The 19,326-nt window shown below is 52.4% G+C and overlaps 7 protein-coding genes across 8 annotated transcripts; 5 read left to right on the forward strand and 2 right to left on the reverse strand.

Annotated features, from left to right (window-relative positions):
- The first annotated feature begins 255 nt into the window (after window positions 1-255).
- Window positions 256-2,898, forward strand: PV07_01035 (uncharacterized protein). The gene is made up of 8 exons (XM_016387530.1): window positions 256-349; window positions 430-547; window positions 597-1,356; window positions 1,406-1,496; window positions 1,543-1,632; window positions 1,683-1,777; window positions 1,830-2,132; window positions 2,197-2,898. Exons 2-8 carry the CDS (start codon window positions 442-444, stop codon window positions 2,504-2,506), a joined length of 1,755 nt encoding a protein of 584 aa, XP_016254458.1. The 5' UTR covers window positions 256-349; window positions 430-441; the 3' UTR covers window positions 2,507-2,898.
- Window positions 2,899-3,342: 444 nt separating this feature from the next.
- On the reverse strand, window positions 3,343-7,135 carry PV07_01036 (uncharacterized protein). The gene is made up of 2 exons (XM_016387531.1): window positions 6,885-7,135; window positions 3,343-6,831 (listed from the first exon to the last, which is right to left on the reverse strand). The coding sequence occupies exons 1-2, from the start codon at window positions 6,952-6,954 to the stop codon at window positions 3,578-3,580; spliced, it is 3,324 nt and encodes a 1,107-aa protein (XP_016254459.1). The 5' UTR covers window positions 6,955-7,135; the 3' UTR covers window positions 3,343-3,577.
- A 236-nt stretch (window positions 7,136-7,371) lies between these two features.
- On the forward strand, window positions 7,372-10,236 carry PV07_01037 (uncharacterized protein). Its single transcript, XM_016387532.1, has 2 exons — window positions 7,372-7,574; window positions 7,626-10,236. Exons 1-2 carry the CDS (start codon window positions 7,410-7,412, stop codon window positions 10,134-10,136), a joined length of 2,676 nt encoding a protein of 891 aa, XP_016254460.1. The 5' UTR covers window positions 7,372-7,409; the 3' UTR covers window positions 10,137-10,236.
- A 154-nt stretch (window positions 10,237-10,390) lies between these two features.
- Window positions 10,391-12,783, forward strand: PV07_01038. Of its 2 annotated transcripts, XM_016387534.1 has the most exons (4): window positions 10,391-11,040; window positions 11,099-11,260; window positions 11,314-11,700; window positions 11,785-12,783. In XM_016387534.1, exons 1-4 carry the CDS (start codon window positions 10,773-10,775, stop codon window positions 12,552-12,554), a joined length of 1,587 nt encoding a protein of 528 aa, XP_016254462.1. In that variant the 5' UTR covers window positions 10,391-10,772; the 3' UTR covers window positions 12,555-12,783. The 2 variants fall into 2 exon arrangements, with proteins under 2 accessions (XP_016254462.1, XP_016254461.1); XM_016387533.1 differs by having other exon boundaries at window positions 11,314-12,783.
- On the reverse strand, window positions 12,596-13,920 carry PV07_01039 (uncharacterized protein). The gene has a single exon (XM_016387535.1). It carries the CDS (start codon window positions 13,423-13,425, stop codon window positions 12,850-12,852), a length of 576 nt encoding a protein of 191 aa, XP_016254463.1. The 5' UTR covers window positions 13,426-13,920; the 3' UTR covers window positions 12,596-12,849.
- A 337-nt stretch (window positions 13,921-14,257) lies between these two features.
- On the forward strand, window positions 14,258-17,484 carry PV07_01040 (cell division control protein 48). Its single transcript, XM_016387536.1, has 5 exons — window positions 14,258-14,543; window positions 14,597-14,624; window positions 14,685-14,740; window positions 14,790-15,039; window positions 15,091-17,484. The coding sequence occupies exons 1-5, from the start codon at window positions 14,494-14,496 to the stop codon at window positions 17,167-17,169; spliced, it is 2,463 nt and encodes an 820-aa protein (XP_016254464.1). The 5' UTR covers window positions 14,258-14,493; the 3' UTR covers window positions 17,170-17,484.
- Window positions 17,485-17,650: 166 nt separating this feature from the next.
- On the forward strand, window positions 17,651-19,294 carry PV07_01041 (uncharacterized protein). Its single transcript, XM_016387537.1, has 2 exons — window positions 17,651-17,801; window positions 17,859-19,294. Exons 1-2 carry the CDS (start codon window positions 17,751-17,753, stop codon window positions 18,888-18,890), a joined length of 1,083 nt encoding a protein of 360 aa, XP_016254465.1. The 5' UTR covers window positions 17,651-17,750; the 3' UTR covers window positions 18,891-19,294.
- The last annotated feature ends 32 nt before the right edge of the window (window positions 19,295-19,326 follow it).

The raw sequence follows: 19,326 nt of genomic DNA on the forward strand, positions 1-19,326 counted from the left end.
TCGTTGCTCCTGCCGCCGAGGCCACGGACGCACCCGCCTCAATGGCCTCCCTCCTACTTCTCTCTTTTCTATCCACCCACCTCATTTCCTTCTTCCTCCTCCCCTACTTCCTCTACTTTCTTCTTCTCACTTCTCTTAATACAAAGGCTACAGCTTTGCTTGCACAAGTCCCCGGCTGTTAGCTCCTCCTCCCTCTTATCATCCATCCAGCACTGCATCTTGGTTGCTCATTCTCATTTCCCCCGTTTGCTGCTCTATTCATTGGGCTCCATCCCATTTCTACACCCCAAAATCTCAGAAAAGTCACTGAGAGGCGTGGTCTGCAGCTGCTCTTGTGGCAAGATTGCGAGTGAGTTCACCGAGACCGTGAGCTGCTCGAGCACGGTGCACCTCCTCGCTATCAGAAGCATACTGACTCTCGAGTACCAGAGACCAGCAGGCATGTCTGACAAACCTGCAACCCAATCTGCCTCAAGCACTGCCTATGCTGGCTATCCTCAGTCAAGAATGCCGTACACTGCATCGGGCTATCCACAGTACAATGGAGGTAAGAGCTGGAATCACATTCAGAGGCACCGCTGCTCACCATGCAGCAGCCATGAACATGGCCAATTCCAACCCCCTTGCCAGCATGCAGAACCTCAAAGCCACCTTGCCCTCCTCTGCTTCTGTCGAGACTGAGATGAACGCAGTCAATCGTCCAGGATACAGCAGCCCCTTGATGATGTTGCCATCCGGCCAAGCCGTCCCAATGTCCAACTTCTACGGCCAGAACCAAACCTCAGCTGGAGATAGTGCTTCCCAACTGCCTTATGTCCCCACCGGAATGTTTCCCAGCTTCATTGGCAACACCAGCTTGGCCACAAGTACTCTCCCGGGATATGGCTGGCCCTACAATCTCACTTCCAACGTTGCTGGGTTTGATCCAGGTCGTCGAGGGTCTTGGTCTTCAAACGAAGAGAATGCTTCCAACAACCAAAATGTCACACTTCAAGGTCAATCAGACTACTACAACTCCATGGCATACCTGTCGACTGCACCCGCCAGCCAACACTACATTGCCGGACCCATTCAACCCATGAAGTGTCAAGACAACAAGTCATACGAGATGGTTAATCTCGATGAGCTCGTCAACCGTGACCCTCCGATCCCTCGTGCAGTGCCTGCTATGTGGACCAACCAGGAAGAACTCAGCCTGGCCAAATGTCTTCAGAATCCTGAGGGCATCACCAATGTCTACATTCGTGGCTTCATGCCGGATACCACTGATGAGGATCTAGAACGCTGGGCTTCTCGCTTTGGGGAGATTGAGTCATGCAAGGCCATTATCGAACAGGACACTGGCAAATGTAAAGGGTACGCTGCCTCACCCAGTTGATCCGTTCTCGCCGTTAACAATATCCAGATTTGGGTTCGTCATGTACTATTCTCCCGCCGCAGCAGAGAACTGCATCCGTGGTTTCTTCCATCTTGGCTTTCAAGCCAGCTATGCCCAGGTTGGCGGCACTACTCTTCTGCCTCAATGTCGTCTAACGCTCCCAGAAATCTCGCAACTCTCGACTCAAGGACCTTGAAGATAAGAACTCCACCAACATCTACTGCACCGGGGTCCCCATTGACTGGAATGAATCGGTTCGAGATCTCCTGCCATGTTTGCAGCTTTGACTTACCAACGCATCCAGGATCTGGCCAAACACTTTTTGCCTTATCACGCCGTATCCACCAAGATCTGCCGCGATGCTCCGTCCGGCGTCAGCAAAGAAGTCGGCTTTGCCAGGTATTCAAAGATGTGTGATCTCCCTGGCTTGCAACGTTGCTGACCGTCCCAGATTCGAAACACGTGAAATTGCAGAGCGTGTCATCAAAGAATTCCATTCCGTCCTCAACGAACGTGATTGTATCAAATTGTTCCTCCGCTTCGCCGACACCAAAGCTCAGAAGCAACTCAAACAACAGAGCCAAGAGCGCCGCAACTGGCGCAGCCGAGAGTACAGCTATTCGGTTGAGCACACTCCATCTCCCACTCTGTCTCGACTGCAGAACATGAACAATCACATCAGTCCGAATGGCAGTTACCAGTCTCCTGCTGGAACTGCCAATGGCTTCACTCCAGCGACGTCAGTCTCTCCGCCGTAAGTTTGGCCTTACTGCCCAAGGTCCTTCCTCTTCCAAGCCTACTGACATCGTGTTCTGCAGTGAGCTGCCCAGTGTCAACAACAAGGCTCCGAGCATGATCCGCAACTCCACTTCGGCATGGCCCATGCAGGGGGGCCTGCAGTCGATCACCAACACTACCACTGTTCGAACCAACCTTCCAGTCAGTGCAGCAACCCACCCTTACATCGAAGTCCCACCAAAGAATGCTGCTTCGATTGCCATCATCCCGGACGGCGGTGACCCCAGCAAGAAGACCAAGACTCCAAGTCCCAAGAAGGTCACCATTAGGATTGAGCCAGCCAGCGGCAAGGAGAACTACACCACCACTACTCCGCAATCCAGCAAGTGAGCCAGCTACACCACAATTGCCAAGGACACCCATTCCCGCATGCTTCCAACTATTTTTGGCGTGCATTTGTTCTTGGTCCGCTGGTACTACCCATCTTGATTTCCTTTTGCTCATTCTTGCCTTGAGCATGCACAATCATCCCCTGGAGCATGCAATTTTGTCACCACCAGCGCATATTTAGAGCATGAAAAGAGATGGCATGCATTATCCATGTACAGCAAGACATTGATCCTTGTGTATTGATGGAAGAAAACATGATTGTGGCAATATGTTGATATGGCAGGTGTAGGAGGAGAGCTGGACGGGTTATGTCTTGACAGTTTGCATTTACTAGCTCAGCATGTAGTTACTTGAGAGATTGATCTCACAATGCATCAAGATTAATATGCCGGTCTGCGTCTTGTTTCGATCCGGCTCACATCGTTCTGTGACAGGGAGCGCCCGGTGACTGCGGCTTCGACTCACCTGGGTCATCTTTTCAAGTACCAAGCGAGGCCCTAATTTCACGCCTTGAACTGTGTAGCTTGTGCAAGTGCGCAACAATGGACGCTCAGTAGTGGTTAGGGTCAAGGGCAAACTGCTTGCCACCTGTCTGTATTCTGGCAGATCGACAACCTCTGTCTTGTGGTTGTAGAAGCCTCGTTGTCTGGGCTGGAGGTGCTTTGAAGTGTGTTGTCAGAGGCGGAGCGATGGAGCGGACGAGGCTGGGGTATAAAAGGGGCCAACCGGTCCACCCCCACTTGAGTAGCCGATAATTGTGCAAGAGGTGAAAAATGCAAACACCATCAACGCCACTGCCGACAATTTTTTTTATTTCTTCCAAAGTCATGACAAAACTTCATCATTTTGCGTAGCTTATTTGTCGTTTAATGTATTGCAATGCTGATGCGAATGCTGCATATCTGGCCAGCCTCATAATATCACATGTTTCCCCTTTGGGAGTCTCCTCAGAACCCAGCTCGCTTGAGATCAAAGGTATTTTATGCTTCTCGCGTTCAAGAGACCAGAAATGTTGACTCCTCTGTCCTGAAGTCGATGTGCGCGGACCGTCAGTTCCCAGATGCGTGAGTTTCAGTACTTCCGCAATGGAGGCTCGTCAGCTTCCACTTCCATTCCTATCGACGAGGAAGGCGTTTGAGTCTCAGAGCTGTCCCATATCTCCACGTCCTTAGTTTGAGGCCACTCGTTCCCCGTCCTCATCACTGCACCCCAATCCAACTCTTCTGGAAACCACTTGTCTCTTCTTACTGTATCCTTGGTCCCACCCTCTAAAGCTGCCCTCGCTGCCCTAGTACGTCGCTGTCTCTTTATCCCGTGCTGACTTGCACCGTGCAACTCGTTTCGCATTTGTTGAAGTCGCTGATCATGTGACACGATGTAGCGGATGTAGGGGGCAACTTCTGTCACGAGTGAGCTGGCGGATGGATTATCCAGCGAGGGCGCTTTACGCCCTGGAGAGCTGGGTAGGCCGATACGGGATTCTTCTAGAAGGGGCTCGAATGCTTTGCATATCGATGATTGAAGGAGCTGGGACTCGTTGAGCTCACCGAGGTATAGACGGACGACCTCGTTTCTTTGGGATGTGTAGGCGCTTGGGGCAGCAGCAGGGTTGGATAGTTTCCATAATGCGCTTGCCACCATCGGTGTTGCTGTGTCATCGATCAAATCCATCGCGCTTCTCGCCTCAGAAAGGATCAGCATGTCGTTCAGCGTTGAGAGACGGTCCGACTCGGGGCTGCCTGGGCACACATCGTTCCGGACCCAATCCACTGCCCGAATGCTCAAACTGTCCTGAGAGAATTGGATCAGGCCTTCTGGTTCGATAAAGTCCGCAGGCAGTAAATCAAGACCACTGATAAACGTATCTTGGCTGACAATTCGCGTCACCGAGCCATCTGGCTTGGGCTTGATCCTGTCATGGTACGGGAGCATCCAATCCAGACCTCCCTGCTGCGATCCAACCGTCATCTGGCACCACAGATTCAGCTCCATGATTGACGCACGGAGATCCCGGCCTTTGGTGAGGTAGAGGTTCTGCAAGCTTTCCTTGCTTAGAAGATGTCCTTCAGCCGCACATATGGATCCCAGAAGCTGTACAGCTGGTCCCTGTTCAGGACAGCCATAGTGCAAGACGGCAAAGAGATCTAGTTCGGCCAGCGGAACGGAGTCGACACTGTTGCAAGTGAGGATGACCGGCCGCTTTGAGGTCCTGATAAGTGACTGGACACCACTCCAGAAGCCTTTGTCCTCCTCAAACAGAATGTCGACCTCTTCAAACAAGACGAGAGATTGCTTCTGTGATTTGGTCTTGGGTTCTTTGCCCTCCCTCCTTTCTGAAATTTTAGACTGTTTGCCACCTTTGCCGGGACCCATGAGATTTGCGATAGTGTTGGGGTTTTCTAAAAGCCCAGGAGTAGTAGAGACTGTGTCTCTGTCATCGACTGAGATGCTTGATCTTCGACTAGGGGTGTCCGAGTGTTGAACCAGGTGGTTCTGTGTCATGTCGCCTACCTTGTCCTGGATATCTTTTGCACTTCGTCGCATACCTGGATGGATCTCAAACACCTCGAACCCTAATTGTTGCGCAACCGCAAAGACGGAAGCGGTTTTGCCCGAGCCTGAAGGGCCCACCAGTAGGATTGCATTCTTTCCGTTCGCGGTCGAACGAGCATCATCGTCGTCCGAATATGCAATGAAGTCGTCCATCTCATCTGATTTCCTCTTGCGTCGCTTTTTAGGAGTCGGAGGCTTTGCCTTCGATTGTAACTTGCCAGTCTGGACCTGATGCACCTTCAGATTGCTTAGCCAGTCATGCAAAGCTTTCCCCTGTGGTTCCAAGACCTCTTGCCAACAAGTGGGTGCGTACTCGTGACACCATAACTGGGGTCCGGCGGCCATGCCCTTGTCGAATGAACTGCGAGACGATTCGATGATTGCTTCTAGACGTGTAATCGAAGCTGGTTGACAAAGCGATTGATCATCTATCCCGTATAGTGTTTCTGTCAGTCTTGCGAGTTCTTTGCCGCTCATGATCCGTCGCTCTGGTGTGCGAACGAGAGAATTATCGACTTCCTGCTTCAAGTGCTGAGAATAGTTCCAAAGTACATCTTCATCTGCATTGACACGCAAAGCATGTTGTTTGAACTTAGGTCGTGATAAGGGGAGTGTCCCAACTCCTGAATTACTTGGGATCTGAGTCGGCCGTACATGTTGGATGTTGGTCGGAGGCCAGACGGGAGGCAGCGCAGGCGCATTTTTGTTCTGGAACGTCCTCTTAGATTCAAAGATAATATCTTTCCAGGGTTTTGGTGCCTTAGATCTTGAGGTGATCTCATCCTCGGAGGCTGCTGCAATGGAGGAGGTTTCACTTGTTAGGTCAGACTGCTTTTGAGTATTTCCTGGTATTCTTCCCAGGAAGAATGGGTGGGTTGTCTTGCCCACCAGAGGCTTTCCCCGTGCAGCCTTTGCCTGAGGTGCCGGGGTTTGAATGGCGCCCTCTTCGGACTTGCTGGACAAGATGTCGTTGATCTTCGCTCCGGAGTCTGCTGCCGAGTAGGACAGCGTAACCCGCAACGAAGAAACCAGCCTCCCGTTCTTCATCTCCAGTTTCTTAGACCTATTGGTGGTCTTATCTGCGTCACTGGTCTCAGCAGCAACAGTCCGTGGCGCTCGTTTTGGCGATTTCTTCGGTGAAAAGATGAGCTTCCCGTGACCGGTTCGCAACATTTTGTCCTTGGGAGTAAGGTTAGGCTTGCTTTCCTTGGATAACTGATCATTCACGGTGTCGTCGGTTGGTCGAGGGTGAGGATCAGGGGATATTGTAAGGTCGATGTCAACTGAATGTGACGAAGCATCAAGAGACTGAACAGGGGAAATTAGCCTTCTCGATCTAGAAGAACCATCTTCAGGCAAAATCGGTAGAGACGGTTGACTGGCACTGTCTTTGTCACTCGAGGAAGGTTGACCTGCGAGTGTCTGATCCTCAGCGCAATCCCGGTATGTCTCAACCCCCTTAAATATCTGTACTGCAGACTGAGGCTGGGCAGCCCATGTCATGTGGTTTGTGTTTGAAGTCTTCGTTGTCTCAGTGGGTAAATGCTTTGGACTGGCAGAGACTCTTCGTCTCTTTCTTCTGGTTGTTTTGTATTCAACACCATCATCTTCATTCACTCTCCACGACCCTATGGGGGTGGCCTCGGCTGTCTCTGTGTGTGTGACATGGCCAGAGTCTTCCTCGTGGTTCGTAGAGCCGTCTTCAACCGTGCCGTCCAATCCCAGTGTTCTAGAGGGCGGACGGTTGGACGGGGGATCGTTGATTACGGACGCTATAAGAAGTGTCAGTGAGTTGAAGCAGCTCTAGTTGGACATGCTTGTGCACCTTTCCTGAAGAACGGATGCATATGGGATTTGTGTTCTGGACCAGCGCCATAGTCGAGCAGCGTTGCCATTGACCTGCCAGTCAATCTTTGGTGTGTTGTGGTGTCATGAAGTCTGCATTCCGTGCATGATCTTTATATCGAGTGAATCGATGGACAAGTATGCCGCCGAGAGATCCACTGAGTCTTGTCGAGGCGCTCTCGTGAGATAATTCAGAATTGATGTTGGAGTGTCATGCGCGTGATCATGAAGTGTAGCTGAATTGGAAGAAGCGCGTCGGTGACGCGATTGCCATGCCCAGAAATGGGAGGCTCGGTCGGCTGCATCTGCCACCGCCTGCCCGCCGCTGATAGGCTTGCTTGGGCGGGAGATCAGCCGCTAAGTAGGCCCTGTTAAAGGAAGTGCTTAGCGAGCCTAGACGGAGGAACTTCGCAGCCTCCGCAAAATTTTGTGGAGCCCGGGTATTTTCAAAACTTTTTGTCTGCACACCGAGTTCTAGCAACGCTCTGCAAAGTCTCATGTCTCAATGATGGAGATTTCAACTCCCCATATGCTGGCAAGACTGCCTCGTCCTGCCAGGCAAGATGCTGCTACTCGTTTCGGCACGGTGTATGCTGTACGCGACGGCCTGAAGAAGCGGAGAAAAGAAATTTGCGTGGGTGTGGACGGCGACTCCCTTGGGCTGTATGAGGTACCGATACATTGTATCCGTGCACAGGACAGTATGCTCACAAGATTTCAGATCCAAAACGGGAGCATTCTCGCCTCTTATCCCGTACCTCCTAACTCCCGTTGCCTTGGGCCTCCCTGTTCGATTCGCGAAGAATCACAAGGGCAGATCCGTCGAACGACTTACTGCGCCATAAAGCGAGACACATTACGGATCGAATCCTTCCAGACCTCAGGAGATGACGCATACCGCGCGGCGTCCTGTGCAAGTGGAGCATTGGATGAACAAGAGAGCCCCATTCTACTACTTGAAGTGGTGCTGAAAGGCACGGAAAAAGAGCTGGTAGCAGTTCAGCAAAATGGCGACATCGCAATTTTCTCTGAAGAGTTGAACACCACGTTGTCCAAAGGAACACTTTGTTCCAGGCGCTATCCGAACATTAGGATCTTGGCCGTTCAACATCTCACAAGTTCGGAAGCACAGAAAACAGTATTAAAGCAGAGACCAGATCTGCTTAGCGAGGCTACTCCCGAGAGCTCCTACTTGGTGGTTGCATACTGCAAAACCGAATATCACACAAACCCGAACAGTGTGTTCTACGGTGTCTGGCCAGTTGGCGCAATCGACCGGAACGTTGCTGCCCATGGAGCACCGATTTACCCATTGTTTGACCATGAACTATCGGCAGGAGAGAACAAGGCAAAGTCAAGTTCGTCCAAGGACCGATCTTATACGTTCAACTCCAAAGCTTCAAACCTATTCCTTCGCGCCGGAGAAACCTTTTACTCGTATGATTTGACTGGTCTGGTACCTTTCTTGTCTTCGGCACTATCTACTGGTTTGAACTGCTCGTACGAAATCATGGCCATCTCATCTGCGTTTGCCATATGTTCATTCGAAGAGTCAATCCGGCTTTATGACCTCAAATTTCAGTCTGTGCAGGCTCAGATCGATGCGAAGAAGGGCAATCTCAAGCGGAAACGCATGACAATGGCCGCCCAAGACCGGAGTGGCCCCGTTGAGTTTCTCGCTTATTACCCCCAGTCTGCGCGTGTCATCGGACGGAGGCGTCATCAGCTGCTCGCGATAGATATTTCTGCTATATCATCACGGCAGCTACTGGAAACTGGGAGCAGTCTTCTCCAAAATATCGGACGTGGTATCAGTAGTCAAGTTACGACGATTGGTTCTTTCGATAAACGGTTATCGTCCATCGGTACTGCGACTATAATTCCAGGATCCAGCGTGGATTGGCAGTCTGTGAGGCAACGACTCGATCACCTTGCTGAGACAGGTGATGTTGCCGGCTTTGAACACACTTTTGTCAACGACATTCGACAGACTACGATGCAGTCACCGGCTTTTGAAGGGACGAGCGAAGATTTGCCTCTTGATCGTATAGCAATCCCGGACTTCAAAATCAACTACCTTCTGACAAAGATCTTTCAGTTAGGTGCGACGCCGAGTACCCTAGACAATACACCTAGCATCGCAGAAAAGGCGTTTAATATCCGAGTTCCGTCATTCAAACTCATACTCTGGCTGTGCCGTTTGGGATTGCTGTCCGCCCGAAACTTGCAAAATGCAATCTCGAACTCTCCTTCTGGGACAGGATTGACCGTTGTTGGTATACACGGTGTGGCGCAAGCTCTGCTTGAAGCCGATTCATCATATAGCTTGCTGGTAGAGTGTCTCGAAAATGGGTTCAGTCCATACGTGGAGGAACAAGCAGCCGTGGTGCAGCTACTCATTCGACAAGCTCTAGCTACATCTTCCGAAGCAGCCGTTGCTGGAACAGACCGCCAGACAGATTCAATGGAAGTCGACACTCCCGCGCAAGTCCAGCCACTCTCGGTATCAACAACAGACACACCGTGGTTGGCCCCTACGCTACAAAGAGCGCTAATTGAGGCGCTCGACAGACTCGGCACTGCTGCAACTTCACTCATCTCCATTAATTTGAAAACTCTGCTGTCACAGACAGAAGCGCTGGCTCTTATTCAGTTCTTACGACAACAACTCTTCCAGGGGGGTCATACTCGGTCATTTCAAAACCTCCCCGTGCAAACTGAGCCATTGCCGACTGTCAAGCTTGCTGCGAGCATCAAGATACTTTCAGGCTGCGTCGATGCCATTGGACCTCTTGGCTTCTTTGGGGCTTTGGATCACGAAGATTTTATGGGCAACATCGTACCTGATCTGGTGACGGAGATCACACATACCAAGCAGAGTCTGGAGGATGTAGCAGAGTTGCAAGGGATTCTCCGCGAGACGTTGAGATACCAGGAATCTATGCGAAAACATCAGGCTGCGGGGGCCCGTGTTCCTGTCTATGGAAATGGATTAGGGATCCCTGACCAGCGTCCAGGAGCCATAGTGACGCTGTACTCGGAGACTGTCGAGGGAGAAGACGATCCGCAGCCTGGCCCAGGTCTTCCTCTCAGCCTGAAGGTCGAGAATGTGGTCAGCGCCGTAAAGATCAGAAAAGGTGGGGGCCAGTTAAAGCATCGGTCTATCCGACAGAAAAGGATGCTGGAAAGGATGAACAAAGGCCAGTACTCATTTGAGCGACTGGCTTTATGAGGTTGGTAGCTGCGCAAAATGAAGAGCGGATCCGAGTCTCTGAATAATCATGTCTTGTAAACCTTCTCACCGATTCAGGCTGGACTGGAGCAGAAGCGAGATATCAGATGGCCGGAATGGGACGAAAGCGTATGCAACGGACTCGGCGTACTATTGGCTATGGACTATTGGTGGGCCTAGCCTCGTTCAGGCCCCGTCACAGCCCCGTACATACGCATGCTCCGATCCCATGCCGCCCTCGAACCTCCCTTTCACGCAGTCTTCTCCAATTTGAACGCTTGTACGAGGCAGTCTTAATACCGAGACTCCTCTTTCTCGTCTAGAGCGCGACCGAACGTCCCTGACCTATTGAACAGACGTTCGAAGATTAGAGAGAAATCCTCCTGAGAGAGCCCTTCGCCGCGAGCCCACTCCGTACTGCCCCCTTCTAGCCGAGACGACGGAAGATTCTTCAACAACCCCAGAAGGGCAAACCTTGAATCTGCAATCAGAAAACGCTGCCGAGCACGTACTCCTCACTATATCGACTGCCGAGTCCCTATCCTGCCCCCGAGCCTTCATGTGGCTGGGGTGTGAGGACTGAAACCTAATCCTGACCCAAGCGCCGAAGGTCAATTGGATCTTGACGCAAACACCATGGCCTTCCCCAGCGGAACTACATACCACGCCGACTCTGATGCCGACGATGAATATGAGAGAAGCGTCATGACTTCGCCCACACAGCTACACACCGATTCAGAGACCTCTTCTGAGCCGCCCTCTAACGAGCACACACCGACGACGTTTGACAACTCGGGGGAAGATCCAAGTCTACCCAGGACCATAATAACAGAATGGACACCAGAAGAATGTGCTCAATTTGTGTCTAGTTTGAACTTGAGACAATATTGTCATGCTTTTGTCGGTAAGCAGCCTCGCAGACAGACATGGCCATTGAATGCAGCGGCACTGACTCTGCGCAGAACATGGCATCGAAGGGGAAGCGCTCGTCGCACTTAAACATGACGAGTTGAAAGAGATGGGAATTGCCAGTGTGGGACACAGGTTGACAATTCTCAAGAATGTTTATGATTTGAAAGTCAACCAGGACATCCCCGTTGAACCAGATGATTATGTCCCTCCAAGTAGGCAATTGGTTTCCCTCCGTCCAGTGGTATCTCTCTAATTTCCCTCTCAGCGGCCGAGCAGAATCCTCAGCATGAAATGGCCACCAAGGAAGACATCGATCGACTCGCGAGATCAATCCTCCGGTTACGGGATGAGCGAATTGCTCAGGCGGAAGCGCAGTTGACCAGACTGGCAGATGACTACCGCAAGTTACGCCAGGAGTTACTGCCGGTTTTCAAGATGGCCAAAGAACGATCAGAACCTCTCCCTTACGCCCCCTATCAAGGCGCCACCATTACTCCAGAGGTGTACCAGCAAGATGTCGTCTCACCTCCTCCCGCGACCCAGCCGGTGCCCGAAAAGACTAGTCTCACACGCACATTCTCAAAGAAGCTGGGGCTCAGCTCAACACCCAAGAACAATTCTCCGACACATATACCCAGTACGATCCATGAGGGTAGGACTTTCGCCGAAAGCAACTCGCTGGACCCTTCCGCTGCAGCGAGTCTAGCCTCCAACTCGCTAACCGCACAAATGTCAGGTGGCGCAATATCGCAACATCCCCATCCTTCTCCAGGTGTCCCCTCTCCGACTTCGCCACTCCCCTACCAACATCAACCACTCGCTCCGCGCTCCTATCAACGTGAAGCAGGAACTGTTACCAGTGCTATCCCTCGCTACGACGGTAGCGACGACCGGCAAGTCACCATTGAACGTGACCGTGACCCTCCCACTTCCGCAAAATCGGCCTCCGGCAAACTCAACCCTACGAACAGTACAATCTCTAACGCCTCCACTCTTATACCCTCTAGAGAACTATCCGCTTCGGTGCCGCCCCAGCTCCCCTCGAGCGCCAGCGTGGGCCACACTCCGCATGGCAACAAAGATGGTGGTGGCGGAGGCGATGCCCCCTCGGTGGAGATCTTCAAATCGTTCCGCGTCGGGCTAGAAGATCCATGCTATAAAGTTCTCCCAGCCGCCCTCAGAAAATACAATATTCAGGCCGACTGGCGACAGTATGCTCTGTATATTGTGTATGGCGACCAGGAGAGGTGTGTGGGATTGGAAGAAAAACCCCTCGCTTTATTCAAGGATTTGGATAGAGAAGGGAAGAAGCCGATGTTTATGCTGAGAAAGCTGGGGAACGTAATGGTTGGTGACATGCCACCGACCGCAGGGGTTGGGATGAAACCGCCCCTGGGCGGGCTGGGTGGGAGTGGAGGGACTGCTGGAGCAGGAGTCGCCCCTAGCAGCGCTGCGAGCGTGAGGACAATACCAACAGCGCAGACGTTGCCCGGCGGTGTTCTATGAAGTTGCTGCCTGTTTTGTTTAGATACGTGGGGATTAGCGAAGGCTTCAAAAGCGATTTTCATTCGAGTTCGAAGAGGCAGGTTGTTTCCCTTTATGCAACGATCCTTGACGAGCACACATGCACCAGCCAACAGCTCGAAGTAGAGCGAGGTATTCCACTATAGCTGTGGTCCTTCCACCATCTAATATACCGTACCGAGGCCCTTCCACTATCTCAGCAACACTGAACGCCGCTCGCTATGCCAAATTATACACAAATATCCAACCCGTAGCTTGTTTGCGAAGTGAGATCGTGCTAGTCGCTATCGTCGTCGATCGGCTCGACGACATCCTTGATCTTCTCTTTCAAAAAGTCCACTCCTAGCTCAACAGTAATTTCTGGAATCCTTACGTCTGGCAGCCCATCCGGCCCGCCGGACCATTCTTTTGAAAGCGCAATGGCATTGTTGCTGTTCACCCCTCCGCCATTCAATGCTGCCGCTGTAGCTGCACCTCCAGCCCCGGCGCCTGTCGTTGTAGGCGTGCTCGTACCATTCGTCTTCGCATCCTTGCTTTCCTTCTCCACGGTTTGGTTCTTGCCATCCTTGGGCATCTTCGCCCGCCGCATGACTTCGCTCATCAACTCCGGAAAAGTGTCGCATGTGCCATTCCTGAGTAACTCGAGCGCGAGGGCGCGGACGCGGTCTGTCCAGCCCGTGCGGGCGAGGCTGTCTGCTAGGAGGGAGCTGAGGTCGGGTATAGCGCCAGTCTGTCGGAGGTGTTGGATGAGGGCTTGGGAGGTCGCCGGCGGTAAGGAGGGAGTGGAGCTGGTGAGGGAAGAAGGGATGGGGATTGCCGTCGCTGGCTCAGTGGAGGGCCCTGAGGTCGCCATATTGTTTTCCACTATATTCAAGGCGAGGAAGTGGAGGTAGATGTGCGCCGAGGTGAATTGAGCTCTGAATAAGTCTTTGGTGGTGGGGACGTCGCTGTTTGCAACAATTCGAGATCCGGAGACTTGGGACCCCGGTTATGCGGAAGTAGCCAGTTGCTGTTGTTTTTGGACGACGTCTCCAGCGGGCTGTCCAGCAGCGCTACTCGAAAGGAGGGTGTTGGTGGCCTATAGCAGACTGAATGCGGGTGTTAACCGTGGACGAGAGGTAGGCTAGGTACTGAGAATCTTTCCGCTCCGCATTCTGAAAATTGGAGGTGCGAAAGGGCATGGGCTGGCGGGGCGGGAATATGCTACGAAATCAGAGCGGAAGTTTGCACCGGACCTGTTGTCGGCAATACTTGTACGTGATTGTGCAAGCTAATCGATTGATCATCATGAATGAGCTTTTTTCCCATTATTCGTCATGGGCGGCGAAATTGAGCACAGGATCGTACCCCTCTGGCAAGGCTACAATTCAGCCTCGCCACCTGGAAGGCCGACGGGGATGAGCAATGCATGAAATGCGAAAAGAGGTATGCTGTAAAACAGGCCAAAATAAAACTTGGCTTATCTTACTTACCACAGGCAGGCATCAGGGAGTACTTTGTAGCTATTAATTAAGCGCTTGCAGTGAAGCCGTGGCAAGGTAAACGTTGGGCTGTATGAGAAGATTCGACAGCCTTCTCTTTCGTAGGCTGCCAGAGGCAACGTATGTTGCTCGGGCTTGAATGACCGTCATTTCAATTCGCCAAGACGGGGCTTTCTCCTGCGCTTCAAGTCCTCTAGAAGTTCACTCATCACTTCCAACAATCGCTTTGCCTGCTCTCACCCTTGTGTTGCCATCTCTTCTGTCCGCTTCTCAAGGTTCTTCTTATAAGGAGCTCCTTGACATCAACTCTTCTTTTCCTCTATCGTCCTTAAACTACTGTTGCGAGGATCAGCGCTTTCGTCCCTGGTCTCTTGAACCCACGTCAACAAACGTCCGCATTCCACTCTCAGACCCTGTTTGATCTCCTGAAGGACCTCAAGATGTCTGCAGAACCTGATCACACCCACGATAAGAAGAAGGTTAACCTACAGTATGTGTCACGTTTATGGATTTCGCAAGATACGCCGCTAACTCAAGCTACAGTGATGCCTCTGGCGCAGAGAAGAAAGAGGTATGGATTACACCCAGGGACCTACAGGGTGACGAATTTCAGACTGACAGCGCCGTCCAGGAGCTTGATACCGCCACAGCCATCCTGAAAAAGAAGAAGAAGCCAAATTCATTGATGTAAGTTGGACAGCAGGGACGACTTCAAAGAGGCTGACAAATGACGCAGCGTGACCGACGCAACGAACGATGACAACTCCATCATTGCTCTCTCAAACAACACTATGGAGACGTTACAATTGTTCCGAGGTGACACTGTCCTGGTTAGAGGAAAGAAACGAAAAGACACCGTCTTGATCGTCCTGGCCGATGACGACCTTGATGATGGCAGTGCTCGCATCAACAGAGTGGTTCGCCACAATCTCAGAGTCAAGCACGGCGATATCATCACTGTCCACCCTTGTCCTGACATCAAATATGTACGTCCCGTCTCATTTACTTGTTTTAGGGGCAGCACTAACTCTCCGCAGGCGAAACGCATCGCTGTCCTTCCTATCGCAGATACCGTTGAGGGTCTGACCGGGTCTCTCTTCGATGTCTTCCTCGCTCCCTACTTCCGCGAAGCCTACCGGCCCGTCCGACAAGGAGATCTCTTTACGGTCCGAGCCAGTATGAGACAAGTCGAGTTCAAAGTGGTCGAAGTTGACCCCCCGGAATATGGCATTGTGGCACAAGACACCGTCATTCATTGTGAAGGAGACCCGATCCAGCGTGAAGACGAGGAAGGAAACCTGAATGAGGTTGGGTACGACGATATTGGTGGTTGCAGAAAGCAGATGGCTCAGATCCGCGAGTTGGTTGAGTTGCCATTGCGACATCCGCAGCTCTTCAAGTCGATTGGTATCAAACCTCCCCGAGGTATCCTCATGTTTGGCCCTCCGGGTACTGGTAAGACTCTGATGGCTCGGGCGGTCGCCAACGAAACTGGTGCTTTCTTCTTCCTCATCAACGGCCCCGAAATCATGTCAAAGATGGCCGGTGAATCAGAATCCAACCTCCGAAAAGCTTTCGAGGAAGCCGAGAAGAACTCTCCCGCCATCATTTTCATCGACGAAATCGACTCTATTGCACCGAAGCGAGAGAAGACCAACGGCGAGGTTGAGCGACGTGTGGTTTCGCAGCTACTCACCCTCATGGATGGTATGAAGGCTCGGTCCAACGTCGTCGTCATGGCCGCCACCAACCGACCCAACTCGATTGATCCTGCCCTCCGACGATTCGGTCGATTCGATCGCGAGGTTGACATCGGTATTCCGGACCCGACCGGCCGCTTGGAGATTCTTCAAATTCACACCAAGAACATGAAGCTGGCTGAGGATGTCGATCTTGAGTCGATCGCCGCCGAGACCCACGGTTACGTGGGTTCCGATATTGCATCACTCTGCTCTGAGGCCGCCATGCAGCAGATTCGAGAGAAGATGGATCTCATCGACCTGGACGAGGACACAATTGATGCCGAGGTGTTGGATTCGCTCGGAGTGACCATGGATAACTTCCGGTATGCTTTGGGTGTCTCCAACCCCTCTGCTCTCCGCGAGGTCGCGGTGGTCGAAGTTCCCAATGTTCGCTGGGACGACATTGGTGGTCTTGAGGGCGTCAAGCGCGAGCTCATCGAATCCGTGCAATATCCCGTCGACCATCCCGAGAAATTCCTCAAGTTTGGTCTTTCACCCTCTCGTGGAGTCCTGTTCTATGGTCCTCCCGGTACTGGTAAAACTATGCTTGCTAAAGCCGTGGCCAACGAATGTGCTGCAAACTTCATCTCTGTCAAGGGTCCTGAGCTTCTGAGTATGTGGTTCGGCGAGTCTGAAAGCAATATTCGAGACATTTTCGACAAGGCACGCGCCGCAGCTCCCTGCGTTGTCTTCCTGGACGAACTTGATTCCATCGCCAAGTCTCGTGGTGGCTCTGTGGGCGATGCTGGCGGCGCGTCTGACCGAGTCGTCAACCAGCTCCTCACCGAGATGGACGGCATGACCTCCAAGAAGAACGTGTTCGTTATTGGTGCGACCAACCGACCTGAGCAGCTCGACAATGCTCTTTGCCGACCTGGACGTCTGGACACTTTGGTTTACGTTCCTCTTCCCGACGAGACGTCCCGTGAATCCATTCTCAGAGCGCAGTTGCGCAAGACCCCGGTCGCAGGAGATGTGGACCTCAAGTATATTGCCAGCAAGACTCATGGGTTCTCCGGTGCCGACTTGGGATTCGTCACGCAACGTGCTGTCAAACTCGCCATCAAAGAATCCATCGCCGCAGATATCGAGAGACAGAAGGAACGCGAGGCCGCTGGCGAGGATGCTATGGATGCCGACGAAGGGGAAGATCCTGTCCCAGAGTTGACTCGACGCCACTTTGAAGAGGCCATGCAAGCCGCGCGGCGGTCGGTCAGCGACGTCGAAATCCGCCGCTACGAGGCCTTTGCTCAAGCCATGAAACAGAGCGGCGGCAGTGCTTTCTTCAAATTCCCCTCTGCTGGTCAAGAGGCCGATGCCGCAAACGGTACTGGTTTCGGTGATGCTGGCAATGACGACAGCTTGTACGACTAAAGTGGTGGTGGAGATTGCAACAAAACTCATTGACACTGAGTCGGCGGGCTGGGTGGAAAGCGCTATTCTACACAGACATGAGGCGCAAAGAAAGTGAACGGCGTCAAGAACCATGCCCACATGTGGCTCACCGAACGCACGGACAATGGTGCTGGAACGGGTGCTCTACCTGATGGGTCGTGCTTAAAGTATGTCCATCAGACTCATCAAATGGCCTGGCAAATTTGTATTCTACCTTCTACTTAGACAGATGAGATTGCATGCAAAATAATAGAATGGTTGACTAAGGCGTCGTGGAATCATGAGTGATTGTGGTATCTGGTCCATCCACCGTGACTTGGCTTGAAGCCTTTTTAATGCAGCCTGATGCAGCCTTGTGCATGATGATGTAAACGCAACGGCTGGCGAGGCGTTCCGGGGATGCCGCTTTTGGGTGGCTGTGAGTGGGCTCCCTTATTTCTCGTTCTCCAGCTTGTTTAATTTCCCGCTCGTTGCCGCCCTCCATTCCTTTCTTCTCGCGTGACTTTTGTCGACGGTAACGACTGTATCTTTCTGGTTCCTTTCTAGCAGTTGCATTGACTATGGCGAACTATGGCATTTCCGCGCGCCTGTTGCGCCTGGCCCGTCCAAAGGTATGACAATGGCACCGAGCCTCGAGTTTCTTTCCTCAATGCTGACTTCTGGGACAGCGCTTCTTCTACACGATGACGCTCTCGACGGGCGCCAGTCTCATTACCCTCTCGATGCTGGTCAACAAACTTGCCGGCCTCTACGGCATTCTTGCGCTGTTCACAGGCTACCACCTCTCGCCCTTCCAGCTGTCCATGTACATCTACTCCACCATCGCACTCGTGCTTACCGCATACCTGGCGCGACATATCCGAAAACAGTCTCCTCTACAATGTCTTGCGCTGGCGTGGTTCTATGTTCTCGACAGTATCGTTAACGCCGCATATACCGCTGTCTTCGCTGCGACATGGTTCTTGGTGCTGGCACAGCATGATGCGGGGAAGAGCGACAAGAAAGGACCAGGCGCATCGACCATGGATGAAGTATCAGGATTCACAGATCCCCAACTCAACGTTTCAAGAGTCGAAGTCGTTGCTACACCTCAACCTCCCTTGGCAGGTTCTGGTCAGGACGCTGTGGCCGGCGGAGTTCCTGCCGCCAATGCCGCGAGCAGCGGTAGCAACGGCGCATTGCAGTCCGCCGTGCTAGACAGCCAGAACATGAACTCTGTGGGTGTCATCATCGCCATGTGGACCATTCGCGCGTATTTCTGCCTGATCATGCTCGCCTTCGCTCGCATGGTGATCCGACAACATATCGCCTCTACCGGGTCCAAGACGAGCATTGATTACACCGCGGCATCAACAACCGCGCAGTTAGCGGAGAACCCGTTCTCAGAGAGCAGACCAGAGGGAAAGGGCTGGCGAGGCAAACTTGGTCGATTTATGATTGGCATTGGCCGAAGTTACTGGTTGGGCAGTGACGAGGATGATAGCTGGATGTATGGCATGGGTGGGAAGTTCCGAAAGAGTGGTGTCGCTGGCGAGGACAGTGGGTTCATGCTCAGTAAAATCGAGAGTGGGCCTACTGAGAGGGAGAGGAGAAGACGATCGGGAACGGGACCGCCAGCACCGGCCTCGGGTGTTGTCCCTGGTGTTGCTACGGTGGAGGGAGACAAGATGACATTGCAGGTTCCTCCGCAGAACGTGTAGGGCTACAGAGTGCTAGCCGAGGAGCGGGTGTGCAAGAGAATGACGCTACAGGTTGGAGAAAGAGATGGTTGTGAGGTCGCCCCGCGCATAAGGGGACCCATCAAACACGTTGTATACAATCGGTATCAGGGCGTTACTAAGGGCACTGTTTCAACTGGCAGGGAACATGTTGGAATGGCTCGCAACGACGAAGAGCAGTTGGGGACGCATATCTATAGATCTAATGGATGTCGGGTGCGCAGACACAATGAACAGCCGAAATTCTTGCTGACCAATATGGACGGGATCGCCTCGGACAGTTTTACGTCTTCCTTTGCATGTTATGCTGCGGTGAAGCAGAGACCGTGCTGCAGGTCTATAATCAGACGTAAAGAAGTAGAGGTCGATATCAGGATGAATGGGCGTCATTTGAATGTCAACTTCTACAGATTTGCGT

Source organism: Cladophialophora immunda (assembly GCF_000835495.1).
Source record: "Cladophialophora immunda strain CBS 83496 unplaced genomic scaffold supercont1.1, whole genome shotgun sequence".
NCBI lineage: Eukaryota > Fungi > Ascomycota > Eurotiomycetes > Chaetothyriales > Herpotrichiellaceae > Cladophialophora > Cladophialophora immunda.